Source organism: Erpetoichthys calabaricus, chromosome 3 (genome assembly GCF_900747795.2).
Source record: "Erpetoichthys calabaricus chromosome 3, fErpCal1.3, whole genome shotgun sequence".
NCBI classification, from domain to species: Eukaryota; Metazoa; Chordata; class Cladistia; order Polypteriformes; family Polypteridae; genus Erpetoichthys; species Erpetoichthys calabaricus.
Genome location: NC_041396.2, coordinates 225,479,704 through 225,504,002, shown reverse-complemented (window position 1 = coordinate 225,504,002; position 24,299 = coordinate 225,479,704). Strand labels below are relative to the sequence as shown.

The window sequence follows — 24,299 nt, the reverse complement described above, 5'->3', positions numbered from 1 at the left end:
AAATGCTTGGTTAAGAAGTCACATAACTGCTTAGATGTGTATGATGTATTTTCTACATTGGTTTTATTTTCCAGAGGGAGCAGAGTCTGAGCGCCCCCTGCAGGGTGATATTTAGAAAAAGAGTGAAAGTAAAATAATTTTAGAAAATGAGCAGAAAACAATCATTTGACAATATAGGTCACACCAAATACTAACAGGAAAATAATCAGCCACAACCATATATGTAAAATCCAAATTAAAAGTGTTGCAGACAATAAAACCATTATTCTGGAGTAATAGAAAGTGACCCCATGGGTTTCCTTCTATTAATTTTCCAAATTTTGCTCATGAGAGTTGCACTAGGTTTTATGTTGTTACACATTTTAAACTTAAACTGTACTCCCGTGTAACATAATCATTCAAACAGCTCTGAAGCTGGACCAATTGTCCAATCTATTATTTCACATAGGAAGACATCAATTAAATGTTACTTGTTTTTATGATAAGATCTGGAAAAGGATATAGATTTTGCATTTATTTATAATACAGGGGTGGGCAAATGTAAATTTACAGTTGTGAGTATGTGAGGCCGGCAATTTGAGCACTTATGAGATTGTACCTAAGTACACTGTGCCATTGTGAGTTAATAAAGTTAGTAAAGTTATTGAGTTAATAAAGCTATTGTAATAATCATAACCTGCATGTCTTTTTCCATACAAACAACTGTACACCTTCTTTTGCCCACTGCATATATGTTTCTCCTTGGCCACAGAATTTATTCTCTAAATAACTAAGTGAATGACTTGAAATACTGTAATTTGCAGCTTAATTCTCTTCCCTGCTTAATTTAATTCTGGGTTGTGGTACAATGCAGGAACCAGCCCTGGAGGTTAGTTTTAAATATAAGCAAGGCAGCATTTATGGCTGCTGTCTCAGAGATTCACTGTGAATCCTGACTTGGTTGCAGCTAATGTGGAGTTTGCATGTTCTCTCTGTATATATATATATATGCATTACTGTTTATATATATATATATATTGTAGCAGCAGAGGCCCCTTATCGACCTCTTGAACCCTCAGGTACCACACCAAACACCAGGTAAAAGTACAATTATTATTTATTTTATAATAATAACGTGCACAAAGCACCCTCCACTCTGCACTACTCATATAACACAATAATCAATACACAATACTCAATCCTCCTCTCCCAGACACTTAGCCACCCTTCCTCCCAGCTCAGCTCCCTCGTCTGGGGTTTCCCAGAGTCTTTTATAGTCCCTGACCCGGAAGTGGTTCCAGCCCTGCAATCCATGAGTCCTCATCACTTCCGGGTCAGATTAAAAGTCCTTTTCTTCAACCCGGAAGCACGTCATTCCTTCCAGTCATGTGATCAGGACGCACTTCCGGGTTATAGGGCACGTAGCACTCTGTAAGCCACCTACAGCAGCTCCTAGTGGTCCCCATGGTATCCAGCAGGGTTGTTTATAAAAACTACAATGTCCATAAGGCCCTGCTGGAATTCGGGGAACTTCCATGCTGCTGGGAGGGTTCCATCTGGCGGCCTGGAGGTGTGGGCAGGAATATTTGGCCGGCCATCCCTCACAATATATATATATGTATTGATGTATGTGCCGTGCATGTGCTTCAGTATAGCCTTCTTTCTATTCAGAATATTCCAGTGAGAAAATGATGTTCATCATTTAAATTGAAGTGATTGTTTAATTAAGAAAAAAAAATCAAATGCCTTTCGGAACTGATTAGTGTGCAAAGCTATCCCCAATATGGAGGATGCAAAACTTAACCCAGATAAAGCACCTCGCTTCCTACAAGGCTTATAGATAAGGCAGGCTATTTAATGTACCTTTCCAGGAAGACACTGTGGCACAGTGGCTATAATTTGGATTAGAACAAAACATTTCTAGCTGTAACCCCACAACTGGCTCACACTCTGTCAATGCCAGTAATTCAGTTGACCTGCTAACATTCACACAGTAATAAACAAATACATATAGACAGAACCACGACAGTGTGGTACTAAAATACCTTCTGATGTTTTTACTTTGAAAATGCACTATATACAACATAAACAAGTATGACACAGAAGCTGACTGACGCTGCCTTACAGCTTTTGCATTTGTTAAGTGCTCTCATTCTTACACAAGTTTTCCTCATGAACGTTTGTTTCCTGCTCTTACATTAAGATATGCATAATTAGAATGAATGCATGACTCAGTAAGTGTGTTCTGCGATGCACTGGCTACACATCAGGAGCTAGTTCATATCTTGTGTCCAGTGCTACAAAACCCATACTCCCCATGGCCCTACACTGGAAAAACTGGGTTCACAAAACTGATGGAATGGTGGTGTTTGACTTTCTAAAAACTGACATGCACACGACCCCTGTGACTCTTGATTTGCCACCCACCTGGTAATTTCTTACTTTATTGTGGTATTACCCAACAGACTGACAGTCCAACTAAATACTCTAAACTAAATTACAGCTGTCTTAAGACAACCCCTTTTGTATTTTACTGTAGAAACGTGTCAGACTTGTCTAAGGGTGATCAGGAAATCAATTAATGACATTTATACAAATGTGAAGTCATTATAGATTGTTACATTAAAATGTAAAGAAGCATTAATGTTGTGCATCCTAATTTTTGGTTAGAATTGCTAAGCTAGATTGCATTTTAGAATTCAATACAGTATATCCTTTAATATGCACAGCTCTACAGTAAAGTCTTCCTCCTCATCCTTCCAAATACAGTCTGGCCAATAATGATTTTGTATCATAGAGTGAAAAACCTGTGATCTTCCATTATAAAATCTCACTTTTCATTTTCTTTAATTTTTAACTGTACTGAAAATTGAAAATGTGTATCCTTTTTTTTTCACTCCGCTAAGCAAAGAATTATAATAATAATCTTAGGGAGAAAACGTGTGGAAACGCAGATGTGTTTGACCACCATTGTATTGTGAGAGGCATTCCATACTTTCAGAAAAGGAAAAAAAGTGTCAACTCTGTCCCAAAGCTTAAAATTCCACCCTAGCTCTGATCCTAAAGACTCTTGTTTTTTTACTTACTTTAACACCATCTGGCCATTTCCAAAAGGCCTGTTTATCTTGCTTCATTTGGTACCTATTCTTGATGCTTTCCCTGCTAAGACTCACATCTGCCGCACGCAGCATGTAGCCTGGGGCCTCTAGCAGTTATTCACCTCTCTGTGCCAATCGCATGCATTTTCTTAAATAAAACTAATAACATGTTCAAAAGGCTCCATTCAAAAGAAAAAAAGGTAATTCTTAAAATGACAAAAATGAAGCGTGTGTGAAAACACAAAGAAAACAGGACTGACATCCCAAGGATTTCAGAAGAATTTTAAGTGAATTGGTGCAATGCTGAAAAATAAAGAACTTCAGCAAATGACATCAACGTATCTAGGAGCGCTCACTGATCTCATACTAACATCCTTTTCTTATCTTTATTTTGTAGGCAGAGTGTATGTTTTGTATATCCTATCATTTGTCAGAAGATTTTTTTGTAAACCATACATAGCAACAAACTGCCACAGACCCATTTACTATACAAATCAATCAATCACTTATTTGCCCATTCATGCTGTTAATCAATCTTTATTTTATGTATAATCCTTAGGTGATTATGCCATTGCCAGGTGCTTTCCAAAGGAAATGAGAATACATAACAGGATATCATGTCAGATCATTGAACACGTTACAAATTTCTTAAGGAAGTATATGAGTTAATTTTTAACGCACCACAGTTTGGAGCTGTTTTGTGCATTTGCAGACAGTTTGGCCCCTTGGCTAAGGTACTGGACTCTAAGCCATAAGGATGGCTGTTCAATCCCATCTGCGACTCATCATGTAATTCGGAGCCATAGTTGCTTAACAAGCCTGTGCTCTAACTGTACAAATGTATGTAAACAATTGGTACAATAAATCTGTATGTGTGAAATGCCTTTTAATGGTTTTCACAATAGCAAGGCACTGTATAAAATAAATTTGATTTGTTTGCATTTCTTCTAACTTTCCTTGGTAGTGGGAGTGATAAATCTCTTTGAACACTGGAGTCAAGCATGCATAGTGAATAATAATTAATATTGTTCACCAAGAATCACAGAAAGGTGACAATCAAAAAGTGGAGAGTTTTAATTGTTTTAATATTAGTATCTGTAATAGCTGTAATAGATGAACTGGCATCCTGACTGGGATGGAGAATGGTTTCATACCTTCTCTAGCAGGTCATTATGGAAGGATGATGCAGAAGTACAATCATTCTTCAACAAATAATATTATAGATCAGGCATTCTCAACCTTTTTGTCAGCGTACCACACCCAGGAATAATGCTCTGAGTACCACCATTTCATTGTCCTTAAATTGTTAATCACTGATCTGCTATTAGGTAAAACTAAAGGTGAGATTTCTTTATCCTCACAAAAATATTATATCTGGGGGCTTTAACAAAATGGATAGTTCTTGCGCATGTGCTCATTTATTTTTTATGAACACTTAATGTTTTGGGGTTTTTTTTACATTTTTGGTCATTTAGTTTTTCTTATGTTCACCTACTTTTTTAAATAACTTATTTTTAATTTATGAACAATCATGTGGTTTTGTATGGAATAAAAACTAGAAGGCCTGTAATTTCAGTCAAAAAGTTGAGATTTTTAATTGTTTTAACATTAGCATCTGTAATAGCTATAATGGATGAACCGGCATCCTGACTGGGGAATGGTTTCTTACCAAAGGAGGTCATTATGGAAGGATGGTACAGAAGGGTCTTTCCCAATTGGTAAAAAAATATAATGGATGGACAAGGGAAGCTGCCTGCCAAGAACTGTCATTCCCCCAGTGCAACAGGTATCAGTGCTCCTCCGGTCTGGCTCCAATTTGGATAACACAGGGCTGCATGGGACTCATAGTTCAGCTCTGTTGGATTACTTAGGGGGTCACTGTCAGGAGAACACTCCCATATTTTATGGTGGTTCCACCTGAAGTGCTTCCTTGGTGCAATGTTCCAGCACTGGAAGTCTTACATAAAGAAAGCTGTCCCGGTTCCCCCAGTTGAGCTGGAGCCAGGAGAAGAGAAGGACAATTCTTGAAAGAAAGAAAGAAAGAAAGAAAGAAAGAAAGAAAGAAAGAAAGAAAGAAAGAAAGAAAGAAAGAAAGAAAGAAAGAAAGAAAGAAAGAAAGAAAGAATTACATTGTGTTTCCTGGGTGAAGAAGCCAGTAAAAGGTATTTGCCAAAACTAAAAACAGTTTATTTGAAATCAGTACTTTTGTCTGTATGGTTGTGTCTGAGGATTGAGGCTTTCTTATACCCCCTACAGGTCACACATCTTGTATTATCAAAGAGAGTGATATATTAAAGCACTTAAATCTTAGAATTCTTTTCTGATGGACTTGATAAAACAAAAGTGGACAGGTGTGGATATATTAACCTTATGTAAATTATTGTTTTAAGTAACATTTTAAAAAGAAGGCAGCATGGTGGCTTAATCACTTCACTGCAATTATGAAGAGAGATGCAGACTACTTTAAAGGCTTAAAATGAAAAAGTTTACATTTCAATTACATTTTTTTTTCAGGCATAGACTCTCTAACATTTCACACAGTAAATAATTCAGAAAGAGTTTAAAGAGGTCAATATATAAAAACTCACTACTTGGATATTATCTTTAGTGGAGGACTCCTCCATTTCAAACTGCTCATGTTGAGGCTGGCTTTGTCCTTCCTCTAATGCAGCTTGGTACACTTTGGGTGAAAGAATTTAATGGGTCCAGAGCTCTACAGGGCAGTTGTCTCCAAAAACTAATGTCAACATGACCGCCTTCAGACAATATGACTGAGGCTGTGGAGGGCTTTTTGAAAATCAAATAATAATAAATGATAATTATTCTAAAAGTGTGCTGGTTCCCTTTTACCTTCAATACATGTCCACTTCTGGCTTGCACTTCAGCTGCTGTGTTTTCTGGGAACTATTTAAAAATCTCCAACTGAGATCCTCAAATAAATCAAGTTATATTTTATTTCTGTCAACCTTAACTGCCCATTAATAATAAAACACACAGATAGTTTTCTTCCTTACCTCAAAAATGCTAAAATTATTATTACTCATTAATTGGCTGACATCTTTATCCAAGGCAATGTATAACATTTCAGATAAATTTGGCTACATTTTATTTGTTTTTGAAACTTTCATGTGAAAAACTTGCTCACAGTGTCATTTGCAGGGTTTGAACCCACAACCTCAGGGTTTAAAGAGCCAAGTCCAAAGCCTTAAGCACCACTCCACGCTGCATGAAATATTCCTTTTATATCCAAAAAAGTCTTTAAACAAATGTGATCATTAATTAAAACTCTTACCACATTCACAGTAACCACAACACTGCATATTTACCTTGGCTTCTCTTCTCCTCTGAACAACCCCTCCGTTGTACCTGTCTCCCCAAATTGGAGTATACCATTCAAATCTTAGGGGCTTCAGAAGATAATTTAACCAAAAAAAACTGTAAACACATGAACATTCCATTATATACTTTTTAGAAACTTTAAGGTTAAAACTCACATTTTAAGTACCTTAACAAATCCTGATCAGCCGCAATGGAAAAGTTTAAGCTCCAATTTTACTACCATCACGCCCTTTAATCTAACACGGATGCAAGTACAGTCCTAAAACCTTGACACACCCTATGCTCTGGTTTGGCCACTAAACTCCTTTGCTAAGCAGTCCCATCCCAAACAAGACAGAAGCCAACATAAAGTTTTAAATTTTAAATAAAACTTAACAAACCAACATGAAAATGGTTTACAACAACAATCCTATTTTCCTCTTCTTTATAACATTTTAAACCTTAAAATGTAAAATATTGTTTTAATAGAAAAAGTTGAATTACAAAGTAAAAAATAATTCAGTAATAAGTTCATGATGGATTTCATCAATCAAACCCACCCCCCAATAAAAATGTGACCAGATCTTGACAAATTATTATTAAGTAAATCAACATTGCCATATCACTTCTGCACTGAAAAATTAAATGACTTCAAAGGCAAATGCCATCAAGTAATTCAACTACCAGTGTCTCTATTTTCTCCAACCAAAGTAATGTATAACAATCCCTTTTCAAAGTATAATCTTTCTCCAATAAATAATATTATAGATCAGACGTTCTCAAACTTTTGTCTTGATGTTCCACCCCCAGGAATAATGCTCTGAAGTACCACCATTTTTTGTCCTTAAATTGTTAATTACTGAACTGCTATTAGGTAAAACTAAAGGTGAGATTTCTTTATCCTCACAAAAATATTATATTTGGGGGCTTTAACAAAATGGATAGTTCTTGTGCATGTGCTCATTTAATTTTTATGAACACTTAATTTTTTTTATTTATCTTATGTTCACCTACTTTTTAAAATAAATTATTTTTAATGTATGAACAATTGTCTGGTTTGGTATGGAATAAAAACTAGAAGGCCTGTAATTTCAAACAAAAAAGTTGAGATTTTTAATTGTCTTAATATCAGCATCTGTAATAGCTATAATGGATGAACTGGCATCCTGGCTGGGGTGGAGAATGGCATCTTTGCCCATCAGGAGGTCATTATGGAAGGATGGTGCCTTAGGATCTTTCCGAATTGGTGCAATTCCCACAGTGTGGAGAACAAAGGGCTGCATGGGACTTGTAGTTCAGCTCTGTTGGCTTACTTAGGGGGCACTGTCAGGAGAACACTCCCATATTTTATGGTGGTTCCACCAGAAGTGCTTTCTGGGTGCAATGTTCCAGCACTTGACGTCTGACATAAAGAAAGCTGTCCCGGTTCCCCCAGTTGAGCTGGAGCCAGGAGAAGAGAAGGACAATGCTTGAAAGAAAGATATTATATATTGAAAAATAATATAATTAAGAGCTTAAATTTCATGTGTGGTAGAGATGTAAGCAACCCCTGAAAAGGATTTAGGGGATATGTTGACACAACATTTTCATCAATTAAGCAATGTACTGCACAGAAGCAATTAAAAAGACAAATAAAATGTTAGGTTATAACATAAAAACTATTGAATTTAAGTCAAGAGATGTTATGCTCAAACTATATAATGCACTAGTAAGACTGCATCTGGAGTACTGTGTGCTGTTCTGGTCATCACAGTAGAAGAAAGAAACAGCAGCACTTGAAGCTGTGCAGAGTAAAGCAACCAAGTGCATCCCAGGACTTCAGGACATGTCCTACTCTGACAGAGAATTAAACTTGTTTAGTCTCAAACAGAGGAGACTGTGCAGGGGCCCTAATCCAGGTATTTAAATCCTCAAAGCTATCAATAAAGTAGATCCAGGAACTTTCTTTCAGTTTAACCGTGAATCACGTGCTCAAGGACATCAGTGAGAATTAAGGGGTAGTGCATTTAAGACTGAAGCCAAGAAGCACTTCTTTATGCAAAGAGCTGTGGGACTCTAGAATAAACTAACGAAACATGTAGTTGAAGCAGAAACCCTGACAATCTTTAAGTAGAATCTGGATGAGATATTGGGATAGCAGTCGAGGTAGGCAGCAGAGGGTTTATTGCCACTTCAACATCAAGGCTACTCCAGGAGTTGGGAGTGTGTGGATAGGCTCACCGGCAAGCATTGGAGGGCATCTCCAGAGCTGCTGAAAAGGGCAGTCAGTGGCTCTGACTCAAGACGAAGAACTCCATCTGAGCCTCAACTGGGTAGATGGCATCTTGGGGGTGAGCCCAGGATGCCGGGATTCACTGCTGAACCCTCTAGAAATGTCGTGGGCCTATCAGCGAAATGTTGAGGAAGGGGGGTGCCCACTTGATAACCCAAAAAGTCGCCATCACTCATTTGACAGTTCCACAGAATCTAAGCTGAAGGTCTCATGCATGCAATTAGGGATGTAAACACCTAGTCCTACGAAACAGAACTTTAAGTGAGTACTTTAATGAGAACAAAGGGATGTAGATAGAAACTGCATGACTTTCAAATAAACATTAAAAAGATTTTCTTCACACAGAGAAGCATAAATGTGAGGAATAAATTACCAAGTAGTGTGGTGGATAATGGAACTTTTAGACTTTCAAAACTCGTCGGCAAAATTTCAGAGAAATTACGTGAAAAGGATTGACCAACTTTTTGAACTAAAAGGCCGGTGTTCATCAAAATTGTACTAATGTTTTAAATTGGCTAAGAATGTAAATTATTCGTAGTGAGTTTTGAAAAAAAAAACATTTTATGAGGGACGTTCAAAAAGTTTCTATACTTTTTTTGAACTCTGTTTATTAAGAATTTCAAAAACAAATTACATCACTTTTCTACATAGTCACCATCCTTTGCAATGCAATTTTCCCCGTGTCATACCAACTTTTAAATGCCCAATTACTACTCTTCCAGCCTTCACCGTTTCCAACAAAAATAGGAAAGTGTGGAAACTTTTTGAACGGCATTTGTAGTTTGTGAAAATTATTATCTACTAGCAAAATACTCGCGCTTCGCAGCGGAGAAGTAGTGTGTTAAAGAGGTTATGAAAAAAAAAGGAAACATTTTAAAAATAACGTAACATGATTGTCAATGTAATTGTGTTGTCATTGTTATAACTGTTGCTGTCTTTTATATATATATATATATATATATATATATATATATATATATATATATATTATATATATAATATACACACACACATAAACATTTATATACATATACATATATATACATATCTACATATACACATCTACATATATATACACACATACATAAACACACACATAAGACTTACTGAGTGAAACGGGCTTTCATTGACAATCATGTTACGTTATTTTTAAAATGTTTCCTTTTTTTTTCATAACCTCTTTAACACACTACTTCTCCGCTGCGAAGCGCGGGTATTTTGCTAGTATATATATATATATATATATACATATACACACATACATGCAGTTTTAATAACACAGAAATCAATATAAACATTAACATCATTATCATATGAGAATATGAAGTAATATATAAGACGCACATTTCATATAAATATAAATTATTAAACAGTAAAATCTTCTTCTGTAATTTGCTACCGTGGCAATTTGTGTGTCTGTCCAGGATTTTAAATGACCTGTAGCTCGCAAACCGTTTCACCTATACACTTGAAATGTGGTACACATATAGTACGTCACGTCTACTATCCGCTTTATGGGTGATGATTGTTTTAGTCTTTTTATCTTTATTTTATTTTATTGTAGAATCAACTGCTATCTGCGCACAGCAGGGCAGCCGTGGGCGGATGCGTATGGTGTATTCACTCCATGTTATCGTGCATTGCGCTGTCAGTGGTATTTTGATAAAAGAATTTGAACAACATATAAGAAGCGTATAAATTATTAAACAGTAAAACATTAACATTTAAGAAGTAAAGTTACATTAAGTACTACTGCAGTGCCTTTGGGTATACCTCATTTTTTGTTTGCCCATTACATGCTTAAATGTATACATTTTTTGGTGCACCTACCCGAGAACACGCGACATATAACCGAGTGTGGGAGAAGCATGGATTTTAAACACGCGTTGAGTTCATCTGCTGGTCTCCCTCGTGGAATAACTGGTAATGTTTGACTAAAATCTACAGCGAGTAAAACGACATTACCTCCTATTTTTTTTTTTACGATCTCTGAGATGTTGCTTTTTTCGGTTCAAGGCTTCATAAGCTGTTTTATGTTGTATGGTGTACTTATCCCAAACCATCATCTTTGAATGTTGCAAGACTTTCGCCTTGTATGTAGATCGGGGTAATTACATTCATTGCATTCCTAGTCTGAATCACAATCTGATTGTATGGGTGGTTACCTGGCACTGTAGGGTTGCCACCCGTCCTTTAAAATACGGAATCGTGCCGCGTTTGAGAATGAAATTGCACGTCCCGTTTTGAATCAATACTGGACGGGATTTATCCCGTATTTTTTTATCATTTTTTTTTTAAAGCAGCGTCTCATGCAAATCATCCCACACGCATTTTATGAAGATGCCTCCTTTCCTACTTTTGATTGGGTAATACTTGATGTCATCGTTAGTTTGATTGGTGTTTTTAAGTGTCCAGTGAGGAGGGCGTGTCTTTTAAGTACAGTCTGCAAAGTGTTGGCACTGAGATGTGGCGTCAGCGCCATACTTGAAGCCCCTAACGTTGCGGTCAGCAAGTCGGCTAACATCCGCCATGTGCCGTCTTTCAGTTGCGAGAAGCAGATCATAGAATGGTTGAAACTGTTGCCCCTAACGTTGCGCCACGGCGTGTGGTTCGTTTATACCTCGTGTGTTCTCATTAAACTTTTATCTCGCGAATATGTTATTGCAATCCGCAGCGGGAGCGTTTCTATAAACTTAATTTAAACTTACGTTTTACACCGTGCTTTCTTTCCCTTATGAACATGCTTGTATGCTTAACTCGCTCCGTTCTCAATTGTTTAATTAATTTTTTGCTCTTAGCTGTTCGCGGCTCTTCCTCCATTTCCCCCTACTTCGGTCTTTTATCTCGTGAATATGTTATTGCAATCCTTAACGGGAGCGTTTCAATAAACTGATTGAAAATAGTTTTGCATTTACCTTTTTAGTAAAAGGCGAGCTTTTAAGCCTGAGAAATCAGCCCGTAAATGCACACGTTTAATTGCACATGTGTTAACATGTATGGTTACACAGTATTAAAAGACAGTGAACAACGTCAGTTACCTTTGTTCCCGCGTTTGATAAAAGGTGAGCTTTTAAGCCTGAGAAATCACCCCGTAAATGCACACGTTTAATTGCACATGTGTTAATATGTATGCTTACACAGTATTAAAAGACAGTCAAAAATTAACGTCATTTACCTTCGTTCCCGCGTGTAACTCGTGCTGTAAATCTCTTCCTTGTTTTTAGTTCACGTGATTACGTAGGAGGCGTGATGACGCGATACAAGACTCCGCCTCCTCCATTACAGTGTATGGACAAAAAATATGTTCCAGTTATGACCATTACGCTTTGAATTTCGAAATGAAACCTGCCTAACTTTTGTAAGTAAGCTGTAAGGAATGAGCCTGCCAAATTTCAGCCTTCCACCTACACGGGAAGTTGGAGAATTAGTGATGAGTGAGTCAGTGAGTCAGTCAGTCAGTCAGTGAGGGCTTTGCCTTTTATTATTATAGATACAAAATAATTATCCATACTTCTAAATTTTCATTAAAGAATAGCAGATAACCTGATGTTATTTTGGCAAAATTAGGTGAATAGGATCAGTAACTTTGCCTTGTTTTTAAGCACCTTTATTTCCTGGTCTTACATTTAATATTTTAGGTCCTTTGATCATAATTCTAAGTAATAATGTGCTCTTTCATTTTACAGAGTCTCATTAATGACATCTTCCAGATTCTTATCACAAATATATAAAAACTTAATAGAGTACGTTTTTAAAATGTATAGGATAGCTGCAATTAATTAATTTCCTGCAATACAAGTGAATCAAAAATATTACTGACCTGGGACAGTATATACTTTTAGGTTTTATTTTTATTCCTTTATGTATAGTAAATGAGATATTTATATTTAGGTCTATTAGAAAAAAAAATTAATACATCAGGGTATATTCTAGAAATGGTTTAAGTTCACACAAATCCTTAGATGGAACCTGGAAGAATTTAGTTTTTTTTTTTGTTGTTGTTGAAATGTACACAATGTAGAGTTTTTTATTTCCCACAGCAATTGTAACGAACCCTTTTAGAACTAAGTGCAATCTCCCAAATTATTTAGCCCAAGGTGCATGTTTCACAGCTTAGATGCCTAGACATACTGAAGTAATTAAAGTGGAAAATCATTTTGTGTTTTCTTGTACTTCACAATATTATTTTATGCCCAAAACTGAGTCTGTAATGTAGCTTTAAACTTCTGCTGATAAAAAAATCAAATTTAGTACAATGTGTCTAGAGCCATGGTAACAGTGATTGAAAAACACCATCCTTGTTAATTTGCTTTGCAATGTGTTGCTTCTTTTTTCATAAAACCATATATATTGCATGATTAGATTTTTTTCAGGATAATAACACATTACTTGGTTCTATTTTCTCAGATATGGGATGAAATGCTTAATTCAGTTTGAAGATTTTGCCAATACAAATGCTTTCCGCCTTCTGAACAAATACCGTAACAAATACTGTACCTTCAATGATGATATCCAAGGTAAATTTTATTCTATACTAATTTTTCAGAAATGTACTAAACCCACCTTTAAATGAGGTTTAAGTTAAATATTTTTAAAAATGTACTATTGTGTAATTTCCTTAAATTACTGCACTGAAGAAATTCATCAATTATATAACATGTAGTTGACTTTAAACTTACCCTGTAAGAGTTTTGATGTGTGCACTGGGATGGAGTGACACTCCTTTTAGGTGTGGTTTGCGCTCTGCGCCCATTGTTGCCAAGATGGGCTCTGCTCTGGCCTCTACAAACCTGAACTGGATTAAGCAGGCTCAAACATGAATAGCTACTTCAGGCAGTGGTTTATAGTAACAAAAAAATCTAAGATATGACTAAACTGTGCATTGAGCAACAGCACAGAAAGTAAACTTCCTGAAGGTAGTATATTTAATAAACCAAACTCATTGTGTATGTATGTATGTATGTATGTATGTATGTATGTATTTATTTATAATAGGAAGTCTCTTACTTATTTATATATTAGCTGTGTAAGCCTGTGCTGTGAAAAGCCTAGGCTCCTAGAAACTATTGAAATCATCAGAAAAAAAACTGAAATGCAGAGTCAGTGGTTTTGTTTTGCGAATGTGCTCAGCACCCTTGTCCATCAGTGGCTAAGTGAGTTTCTCTCTCCTTTGTCTTTCCTCAGCTGTTTCACTTTGGTGACAGAGTTGCTTTTTTTCAGCTTCATGCTGTAGCCTTGTACTTCCTTCTTCTTCCGACTTGTTAACTTGGGGCTGCCTTGCCTGCTCTTTGACCTTCATGTTGTAGCCTCGCACTTCAGGGACAGACAGACAGACACACACACTTCCACACATAGATGTTTATATAAAAGATAAAATATGCTGTATGCCAACTCAGTCACTAGACCTAACATCAATGTACTAAATAAACAAATAATCTATTCCTGTTTCATATAACACAACAATTATCATCAGTACTACCTTATAATAGCTGATATTTCATTTTCATTTTAGAAAATTTGTAATAATCATGGTAATAACAAAAACACTGGACAATGCATTTTTCAAATAATTTGCTTCATGTAAAAGTATTGGTGATTATGAGAGTCCGCTTCATGCTGAACACAAATATAATTTCAGATTGAGTATATAGATTGTGATGGACGACCGGCTACAGACTCCGGTCGCCACCCCCAGGCCACTAAGAGGAGCCCTCCGGAGAGCATGATGGTGCCCCGAGTTCCAGCAGGGCCTCATGGACTTTGTAGTTTGTATACACAGCCCTGCTGGATACCTTGGGGGCCACCGGGAGTCGCTGTAAGGGGGCTAGTGGGCTCTTATGTGCCCTATAACCCGGGAGTGTGTCATCATAACGTGACAGGAAGGGACGACGTGCTCCCGGGCTGAAGAAAGGACTGTTTACCCTGACCCGGAGGGAATAAGGACTTGTGGGTTTGACCAGGAACCACTTCCAGGTCAGGGGATATACAAGGACTGTGGGAAAGCCCAGACGCTGAGCTGAGCTGGGAGGTAGGGTGGCAAGCGTCTGGGCGAGGAGGAGAGAGTATTGGTTATAGAGAATTGTGTAGTATATGAGTAGTGTGGTGTGGAGAGTGCTTTGTGCATGTGACAACAAAATAAAGAGTTGTTATACTTTTACCTGGTGTTCAGAGTGGTACCTTAGGGTTCAAGAGGTGGACTACACCTCAATCTGTTACAAGATAAACACAAAATTTACTTTTACTGAATTTAGCATGTTTAATTGCTCAATGATGCTCATATTTTGCATTAGTTCAAGTGAGCTAAAACTATTTAGCTTCTGGTTTTCCTTTGTACCAAGCATCTGATGCTTCTTGTTTCAATGTCCAACAATAGTCAGCCAGAAGTGATGAAGACAACTTGCCCCAATGCCTCTTTTCCTTCATTTCAATATTTTGGCGAAACCTTTCACCCTATTCATCACTGACTGCACCACAATTAGCATTGAAAAAGTCCAATTTGCAGAAAAGCAAAATACAACACATACATTTTCTTAACAAGTGCAGTCATACTGCATGTTTGAGGTTTTAGCATATACTCACCACAAACGTAACAGAATATTTTCTGGCTGTTGCAGCTCTGGCTAGACATTTCTGCTGTAATGAACTGTACTCTAGAATAATAAATGCATACACACTGTGCTATGCCTGTGGAAAATGTGCATTTGCATATGTACAAGCTGATTATCAAGTAGTGCAAAGCATCTTTGCCTGACTAAGCATGCCCAGGTATACCTAAGTGTTAGTACATCCGATTAAAATGGTTGAACCTGCACTGAATGAATACCTAGGCATGCCTGGGCTTAACAAAGCAGCTTACTTTGTGGGCAAAATTTTAATAGACTTAGAATATAAGAGCATATCACAAATATAAGTGACTGCAACAAAACATTACATGATAGGAAGTTTTAGAGGTGATTTTTGTGATTTGCAGGCCAAAATCCATAAGATGTGTTCAGGAAGCGAATTCTTTGTTGTCCAGTGTCATTGTCTGTCATTTGATTGTGGGCTCAGCAATACACTACTGCTTTTCTTCCAGTGGGAGGAGCCAGTTGATGGGGGTTTGAGCTCTAGCTGGGATGCCTATGGGTGCCACATAAAGAAAGCTATACTTGGAAGTGACATGTAGTATAACCAGCACATGCCAGAGCAAGTGCAGTGATGGAAAATGTGAACCCTTTGGAATTATCTGGTTTTCATAAATCATTGATCATTAAATGTGATCTGATCTTCATTTAAGTACCAAGTATGGATAAACACAATATGCTTAAGTTAATAACACACAGACAATTACAGACTTTTCGTAACAATAACATCGAACTAATGCTACAAATAGCTGCGGATCAGACCTGCACACAACATTATTACTTACAGAACAGCTTCATCTCAACCATATTCTTAGCTTGTCTGGTTTGACTGGCTCCTCTGTGGTCATTCCACGGTCTCTTTTGGGTAAGGTCTTGGCTCTGACTGGACCATTCCAGATTTTCTTTTTTTGAACCCATTATGTAGTTTATTGCCCTTGATGTTTAGGTCCATTGTCCTGATGCATCCCTTCTATTGAGCTTCAGCTGGTGGACAGCCACCCTAATATTGTTCCTATAGGATACCTTGATAAATTAGGGAATTGATTTTCCTCCGATGATGGTAAGTTATTCTGGCCCCAAGGCAGCAAAGTAGCCCCAAATCATGATGCTCCTTCCACCATACTTCATATTTGGGATGATTTTTTTCTTGTTGCTATGCTGTGCCCTTTTTACGCCATATGTACTGTAGCATATTCTTCTTGAACAATTCAATCTTAGTTTGGTTTGCAGCGGCTTCCTCCTTAGTGTCCTGCCACAAGGCACCATGCCTGTTGAGTGTTTTGCATATGGTAAATGTATAAACAGAGATGTTAAACTGTTCCAGTGAGTCCATCAAGTCTATGTCTGTTTTTCAAGGATTTTTTTTTTACCTCACTAAGCATTCTGCATTGTGCCTTTCAAGTCATTTTGGCTGGGCACTGACTTCTAGGGACAGTAGCCACAGTTCTAAATTGTCTCCATTTCTACACAGTCTAACTTTGAACTGTTGAGCATCAAAACTCTTTGAAAGGACTTTGTAGCCCTTTCCAGCTTTGTGCAAATTAACAATTTTTACTTTATTGATCTTCTGAGATTTCTTTTTTGAAACACATGCTTGATCAGCAATGCTTCTTGTGAAGAACAAACTCAAAATTCTTGAGTCTTTTTTATAGGTCAAAGTAGGTGTAAACCTCACCCCTCAGTCTCATTTCATTGACTGGACTTAAGGTTTGCTACCTTCTGACTCTAAATAGCTTTTTTTGAAATCTTTAGCCTATAGCAGGGCTACTCAGTTACATCATGGGGGGATGCATTGGATGCATTGCCTAAACCAATTGTTTAATTAGAACCTGTTTATTTACTACTAAAGCAATGTGTTTTTTGGGGCTTAACTTTAGTTAACTTGCTTCTTGAAATTCAGAATCCTCAATTTCCTGTTTTAGTTTTAAGGCTATTTTAAGGTTTATATTGTTGCCTGTTTTCTTAACTCTTAACCAGCCATCAGTTAATAAAGCAGTACAAATAACAAAAGAACCACCTGCTCTCCAGCTAACGTGCTTCCATTATACCTGTGTATATGCATCATTAAGTATTGGTGTTAATGTTTTCAAATAAATGAGAGGAAACAGGCAAGGACCAAAAGGTACAAATGTGTTCCAGACTACAAAATATATGAATAATGCTCTCATGAAATGAAACGTCTACGATGTGATAAAGAAGATTGCAAGCACTGTCATATACACAAATGTGTGTGTCTGTGTGTTCTCCCTGAGAAAGACTGGCACCCTGTCTAGGGATTATACCTGTCTTGCGCCATATGCTTGCTGAGATGGGCCCAAGCTGCCACCTGACCCTACTCAGGATAAAGTGTGTTTTGGAAGAATGGATGACTGGATGGACATGTTGTCACAGCAGATCGAACAGGAGTTAATAAGTAGCAATCTTAATATGTAATTTTTGGAGTAATGACATATGGAGAATGCCTCATATTTTACAAATTAAAACACAAAACTCCTTATCTTTTAACGGACACAGTGCATTCCAGTTCAAGTTATTGTACTTAGCCTTTAGTCCAGACTTCGCCTATTGGCAGGTTTGGCAGGCATTAACTGACAAACAACAATAAACAGACCGTCAGTATGAGTGTAATTATTGTTATCTATATAAATAAAATTTACTTTCATCTTTCAATTCATTTTTTGAACCAACATGATCTATTTAAGGTCATGTGGTGTTGGAGCTTTGAATGCAACATGAACTAAATCAGGTCAAGACCCCAATCTACTGCAGATCACACCCATGCACACATTCACTTTCACTTACGCAGCAGTTTAGAGTCTTCAGTTAAAATAACATGCAGGTGTTTAGGATGTGAGAGAAAAACTACCCAGAGTTCCTGAAGAGATTTCACTTAAACATGAGGAGAATGTGCTAACTCAAACGACTGGGAAAGTACTTGAACACATGTGCCTGGAGCTGTAAGGAAGAATTGCTACCAACAATGCCACCATGTTACACTTCTATTAAATACAATAAAAAATAAAATACCTTATAATAAATCCTAAAAGATGCCAAAGTGCATTTAAACAGAGGACGTAATGATTGCTGCTTTACAGATGGAATGTCTGGATAGAAGGATATTACTTTACCAGATACCCGATTAGGCAGCAAAGAAAAGGAGCAATGTGTTAAAATGTATTCTTATGCCAATTTAAAACACCAGAGATAAAGGCTACAGCAAATCCCAACATATTTAGGAGCCTTTTATCCTTTAACAGAGTAAAGTCAGGAAATACCATGGTAAGAAAAGCTGGGTTGGAAAGATTATATTAGATTTTAGATCAACATTTACCTGTAAATGGTCTCTGATTTTAGATTTGTGGCTGGGTCTTATCCTATACCAAGTGATGGATTTTTTTTGTTTGTTTTTTTTGTTCTTTATTTCGTCTTATACAATTTCTTGTATTAGGAATTTGTTAGTTTTCGCATACCCCTTGGGGTCAGAGCGCAGGGTCAGCCATTGTACAGCACCCCTGGAGCAATTACAGGTTAAGGGTCTTGCTCAAGGGCCCAGCAGAGTAGGATCTCTTTTGGCAGTGACAGGGATTTGAACCGGCAACCTTCTGGATACCAGCACAGATCCTTAGCCTCAGAGCCACCACTCCACCACCTCAGGTTGGGCTTTTTGCTGCTTTACCTTTTTTACTTCTGTAACAAACATCAGCTTCTGATGACTCACATTTTGATAAGTGGGGGTTGCTAGGCAATAAATTAATGAAACTTTCTTCAGTTTAAAGAGCATTAAGAATGCCATTCATCTATATTTATTATATTTATTGCAAAAACATCTATGTCTGAGTTCTCATATAATATTTTATGTGAAAGGTTGTCCAGGAAGTAAACTAGAAGTGTCATTACACAGTTGACGATGCTCAGCCACCTTGAATAAGATAAATAAACCCAAAGTGTATATCTGGCAACACAAAAGGTTTATTTTTTTTGTTTTTTTTTTTTTGCGGGCACCAGGATTAGGAGGTGCATTACAGAAATTGTCTGCATTCTCAGTAGGAAATACATGAACTGTATTCATTAAGAAAAAGTCTAAGACCAGGATGTAAATAGCAGCTGCAAAATTATTAGGAGCAAATGCTTGCAGGATTTAAGTGCAAGTAGGTTGTAGGCCGCCACACTTGATGTGATTATTAAAGGAATACATTATCTGTGTAATTAAGGACTTGTGTGATTTTGTAAGTGAGACACACAAGGGGTTCTGACATCAAACTCTTAGTCCGTTAACACCCTTGACTAAATATTTTATTGCCATAATATCTGTGACATTGTATTTAATTTGGTGAAACTTGCCCAATTAAAACTTTAATGTTGATTTAAGAAGACATTACTTTTATTTATTTTTTTTTTTTTACTCGTCGCCTGTCAAGACACTCAGAGTGCTTTACATAGAGAGAGGAAGGCCACTTCAACCACCGCCAATGGGCAGCATCGTCCTGGATGATGCAACGGCAGCCATTTTGTGCCAGTATACTCCCCACACTTGAGCTTTTAGACAGAGAAGAGGTTATAGAGATAATTAGCTAATAAGTGACAGGGAATGATTAGAGGGCCAGAATGACTGGGCCGTGATTGGAAGTTTAGCCTGTTCATTAGGAAACATCCTACTCCTTAAGAAAGATACCCATGGATCTTTCATGATCACAGAAAGTCAGGACCTCAGTTTTAAGTCTGAGCTGAAGAACACCACCAATTTTTACAGCACAGTGTCCCCATCACTACACTGGGTCATTGGGTTCCGCACACATAGACCACAGGGTAGGTGCCCCCTGCTGGCCTGACCAACACTTCTTCCAGCAGCAACCAAAACTTTTCCTAGATGGTGTTCCATTCAAGTATTGGCTGGGCCCAAACAAACTTAGCTTCAGATGGATTGCTTGTTCTGAAATGTATGTGGTATGATTACTGAATAAAGGATTATAGTAAACTAAGGATAATAGTAATCATTATTCCCATCATTTCACAAACAACTAGTTTAACCAGTTTAGTAAACACCCTGTATCTAACAGGTGTACCAACTCCACTGGGAAGCTGCAGTACTTAAATAAGAATGGAATCAGAAGATGGATCAGTACAACAGGAAAAGGTTTATACCGCAAATACAGTATTCTAACAAACAATTCCAAAACAAAGAAGATAGTGGGGAAGCCCAAATAATGGTTTGTAAACAGACCCAAAACATAAGATGAAAGTTGTAGTCAATTAACAAAAGAATTTATTGCCAAAAATCTAACTGAAAAAACAGAGAGAATTCTAGTCTTTTCTCTGATATGTATCCCTTGATCTGGTGATGTCATGCACACACACGTCCGGTTGACCTTATCTAGCAACTGCTTGGTAACCAGACTAAACAGAAATCACAAAATAGCAGCTGTGCATGTCACAAACAAAATGTATGTACCCACAATTAAATACTTTTAAGATTGTGTCTAAACAAAAAGTAATTGAACCCATTCTGTTCCTTGGTCTCTTAATCCTCCAAAGTAATTCTCTGGTTATTTTTAAAGGCCAAAGACAGGTTGAAAAAAATTAAAATACAACTCAGTTCATGATAGCAGGGAGTACCAACCTCTTTGGAAATTAGTTTCTTTTAGAGAAAGAATTAAACTTCACATTTTCTTCTAAATGTCACGTTCTCAAGTAAGAACAGCTGTGACGGTGCGGGTTAGCTCCTTGCTCCCTCTTCAATTACGGGAGCCTCTTGAACCTGAAACCGTCGATAATGTAACCAGATAAGCATGGCAGATGAGGACAAAACACACATGAAGCAAGGGTATGGTGTAAAAGTAATCAGTACTTTTATTAAAAACCATGTCCAAAGCAAGTGTTCCAAAGTGCAGTGCTTAAAATATAGTTCAATAAATAATCCATAAAAAGTTCTATCTGTGGAGAGTAAAATCAGAATAAATAAACCCATTAAAAACGAGGTTAAACTCATCTGGAAGGAAACTGTCTTTACTAAAAAGCCTGATGCCTATATGCTCACTGGCAGCTCCTCTGCTTATCCCATATGGGCCTTGCAGCAGAGGAGTCACCATACTGACAAATGCAGTTGTCCCTCAATCCCATGGCTACGGTAAGGCTCCCTCTCCAGACCTTAGCTTGGGACCCCAATGGCCATGGTGCTCTCGCTGGAGCGCTCCTCTCAAGCCTCCTCGACCCCTGCTGCCTTCTCGGTTTTCCACGATGAGTCATTCCTTTTAGTGCACATTGCTCTGGCTCCCTGAGTTGCTCAGTCAAAGCAATCACTCCTTCATTCCCCCCCCAGGTGTCAACCTCTCATGACACTCAGGAGGCTCTCCTTCTCAGCTGCCTGCCTTCTCTCCCTTGAGCCCGCTCCCTTCTGTTCGCTCGCTCCGGCTCCTTCCACGTCCTGCCCTCTCTTTTTTTCCCTTTAACCTCCGTCTTTTCTTCTTTCTTGATTCTTGATTCTCCGCTCTCGCGCTTCCCTTTTAAAATAGAGACATGGCACAGCTGGGCAATCAGCAGCTCCCGGTGTCAATTAGGGGTGTGGGCGATGCTAAACCTGTGCACTAAGTGCAGGGCCACCCACTCCCATATCGCACACGTGAACCGCTTGCCACACTACCACGCCTCCCACATGAATGCAGTGATTATTTATTAAAAACAGTGGCAAAACAGCCGTGGACCTCACTTAGATAGATAGATAGATAGATAGATAGATAGATAGATAGATAGATAGATAGATAGATAGATAGATAGATAGATAGATAGATAGATAGATAGATAGATAGATAGATAGATAGATAGATAGATAGATAGATAGATACTTTATTAATCCCAAGGGGAAATTCACTCCAGAAGCAGCATACTGATACAAAAACAATATTAAATTAAAGAGTAATAAAAATGCAGGTAAAAACAGACAATAACTTTGAATAATGTTAACGTTTACCCCCCCTCGGGTGGAACTGAAGAGTCGCATAGTTTGGGGGAGGAACGATCTCCTCAGTCTGTCAGTGGAGCAGGACAGTGACAGCAGTCTGTCGCTGAAGCTGCTCTTCTGTCTGGAGATGACACTGTTTAGTGGATGCATTGGATTCTCCATAATTGATAGGAGCCTGCTCAGTGCCCGTCGCTCTGCCACGGATGTCAAACTGTCCAGCTCCGTGCCTACAATAGAGCCGGCTTTCCTCACCAGTTTGTCCAGGCGTGAGGCGTCCTTCTTCTTAATGCTGCCTCCCCAGCACACCACAGCGTAGAAGAGGGCACTTGCCACAGCCGTCTGATAAAACATCTGCAGCATCTTATTGCAGATGTTGAAGGATGCCAGTCTTCTAAGGAAGTATAGCCGGCTTTGTCCTCTCTTGCACAGAGAATCAGTATTGGCAGTCCAGTCCAATTTATCATCCAGCTGCAGTATTTATAGGTCTGTACCCTCTGCACACAGTCACCTCTGATGATCACGGGGTCCAGGAGGGGTTTAGGCCTCCTAAAATCCACCACCAGCTCCTTGGTTTTGCTGGTGTTCAAGTGTAGGTGGTTTGAGTCGCACCATTTAACAAAGTCCTTGATGAGGTTCCTATACTCCTCCTCCTGCCCACTCCTGATGCAGCCCACGATAGCAGTGTCGTCAGCGAACTTTTGCACATGGCAGGACTCCGAGTAGTATTGGAAGTCTGATGTATATTACTACAACAGCCAAAAGAATTCAATTGGAAAAATGATGCTGGCAGTAAAATCTTCAAAGTCTAGATTTTATTTAAATTAGATCTGATAAACTTTAGTTGATTTTACTACTGAGGTGAGTGTAAAGTGGATGAGTGGAGAACAGTGGGTCACTAAAATTCTTAATGTTAAAGTAAAGCAAAATCACGGGTGGGATGTGGCAAACTGTGACTTTAAAAGCGATTCCCACTACTCTCATTCGCTGCTTCATGTCCTCACCAGAGTCTGCCTTACCAAAGCAGGATAGAGAAATCAAAAGACTTTCAATAATTAAAATGGTAATTGATTTTTGTGCTTGGTATATTTCACACTTCTTTAACTGTCTAATTAAAAACAGCCTTTGGTTAGCTGTCTTGACCCTAACAGATGTTCTCACATCTGATGTCAGAAATGCCCAGGAACTTTAAAGTCTTCTCTAGTCAGTCAGCTCTTGAAAAGAATCTGATCTACTTTGAGGTCAGTGGGACAACTGCGCACATAAGACAGAGCCATCTAACTTGGTGGCTTCTGTAAGAGAACTGATTCTGTTTCATTGTTCATCTAGTGCTAGGGTGTTGTACAGTGTTAACCATTATGAATGTAGTGAAAAGTCAAGCAAAATGACAGCTTTTATTGGCTAACTAAAAAGATTACAATATGCAAGCTTTCGAGGCAACTCAGGCCCCTTCTTACATCTTGCCTGAAGAAGGGGCCTGAGATGCCTCAAAAGCTTGCATATTGTAATCTTTTTAGTTAACCAATAAAAGGTGCCATTGTTCATCTAGGAAAGACCACATTAGTTACGGCAGATTTTGAAAAATATGATCAACAATTAGTTTATTTTAGATTCATATACAGTAATGTAGCTTAAAATTTAGTGTTTCATTATTGTCTAAAAACAGAGCTTTTTGATGTGAAGCACTTCTTGTTAAACTGTTTTATGTATTCTGAAAAACTCTGAAATTATATAGATTATATGCACATTTAATAACAGTGCATCTCTTTTCCTTTCTGCAGTATTTCAATGAAAGTCCAATTAGCTGCTCTTAGTGTATCCAGCCTGAACTGTGTGTCTGTCATAGTGGTTTTGTAACTAGAAATAATGAACAGACCTTACAGGGTCACTGGTCGATATTTCTCATAATCCAGGTGATATGTGAACAGATGTGTTCCGGTTACATAAGCCTGGTATTAGGTTTTGAGTTTTTACTTACAGGAAAAATGGTAAACTGCTGATTAGGAGTGGTGACAGAAGAGAGGTACTGAAAGCAAAAATATGTGCTGTGTTTTTAG

The 24,299-nt window shown here is 37.9% G+C and overlaps 1 protein-coding gene across 2 annotated transcripts in view; it reads left to right on the top strand.

Annotated features, from left to right (window-relative positions):
- The window catches only part of me1 (malic enzyme 1, NADP(+)-dependent, cytosolic), a 658,106-nt gene that overhangs the window by 570,361 nt on the left and 63,446 nt on the right, over positions 1–24,299 (top strand). For both annotated transcript variants that reach the window (XM_028797856.2, XM_028797857.2), the window contains exon 7: positions 13,075–13,184. In XM_028797856.2, coding sequence (XP_028653689.2) covers positions 13,075–13,184 — 110 coding nt within the window. The remainder of the gene's footprint in view (positions 1–13,074; positions 13,185–24,299) is intronic.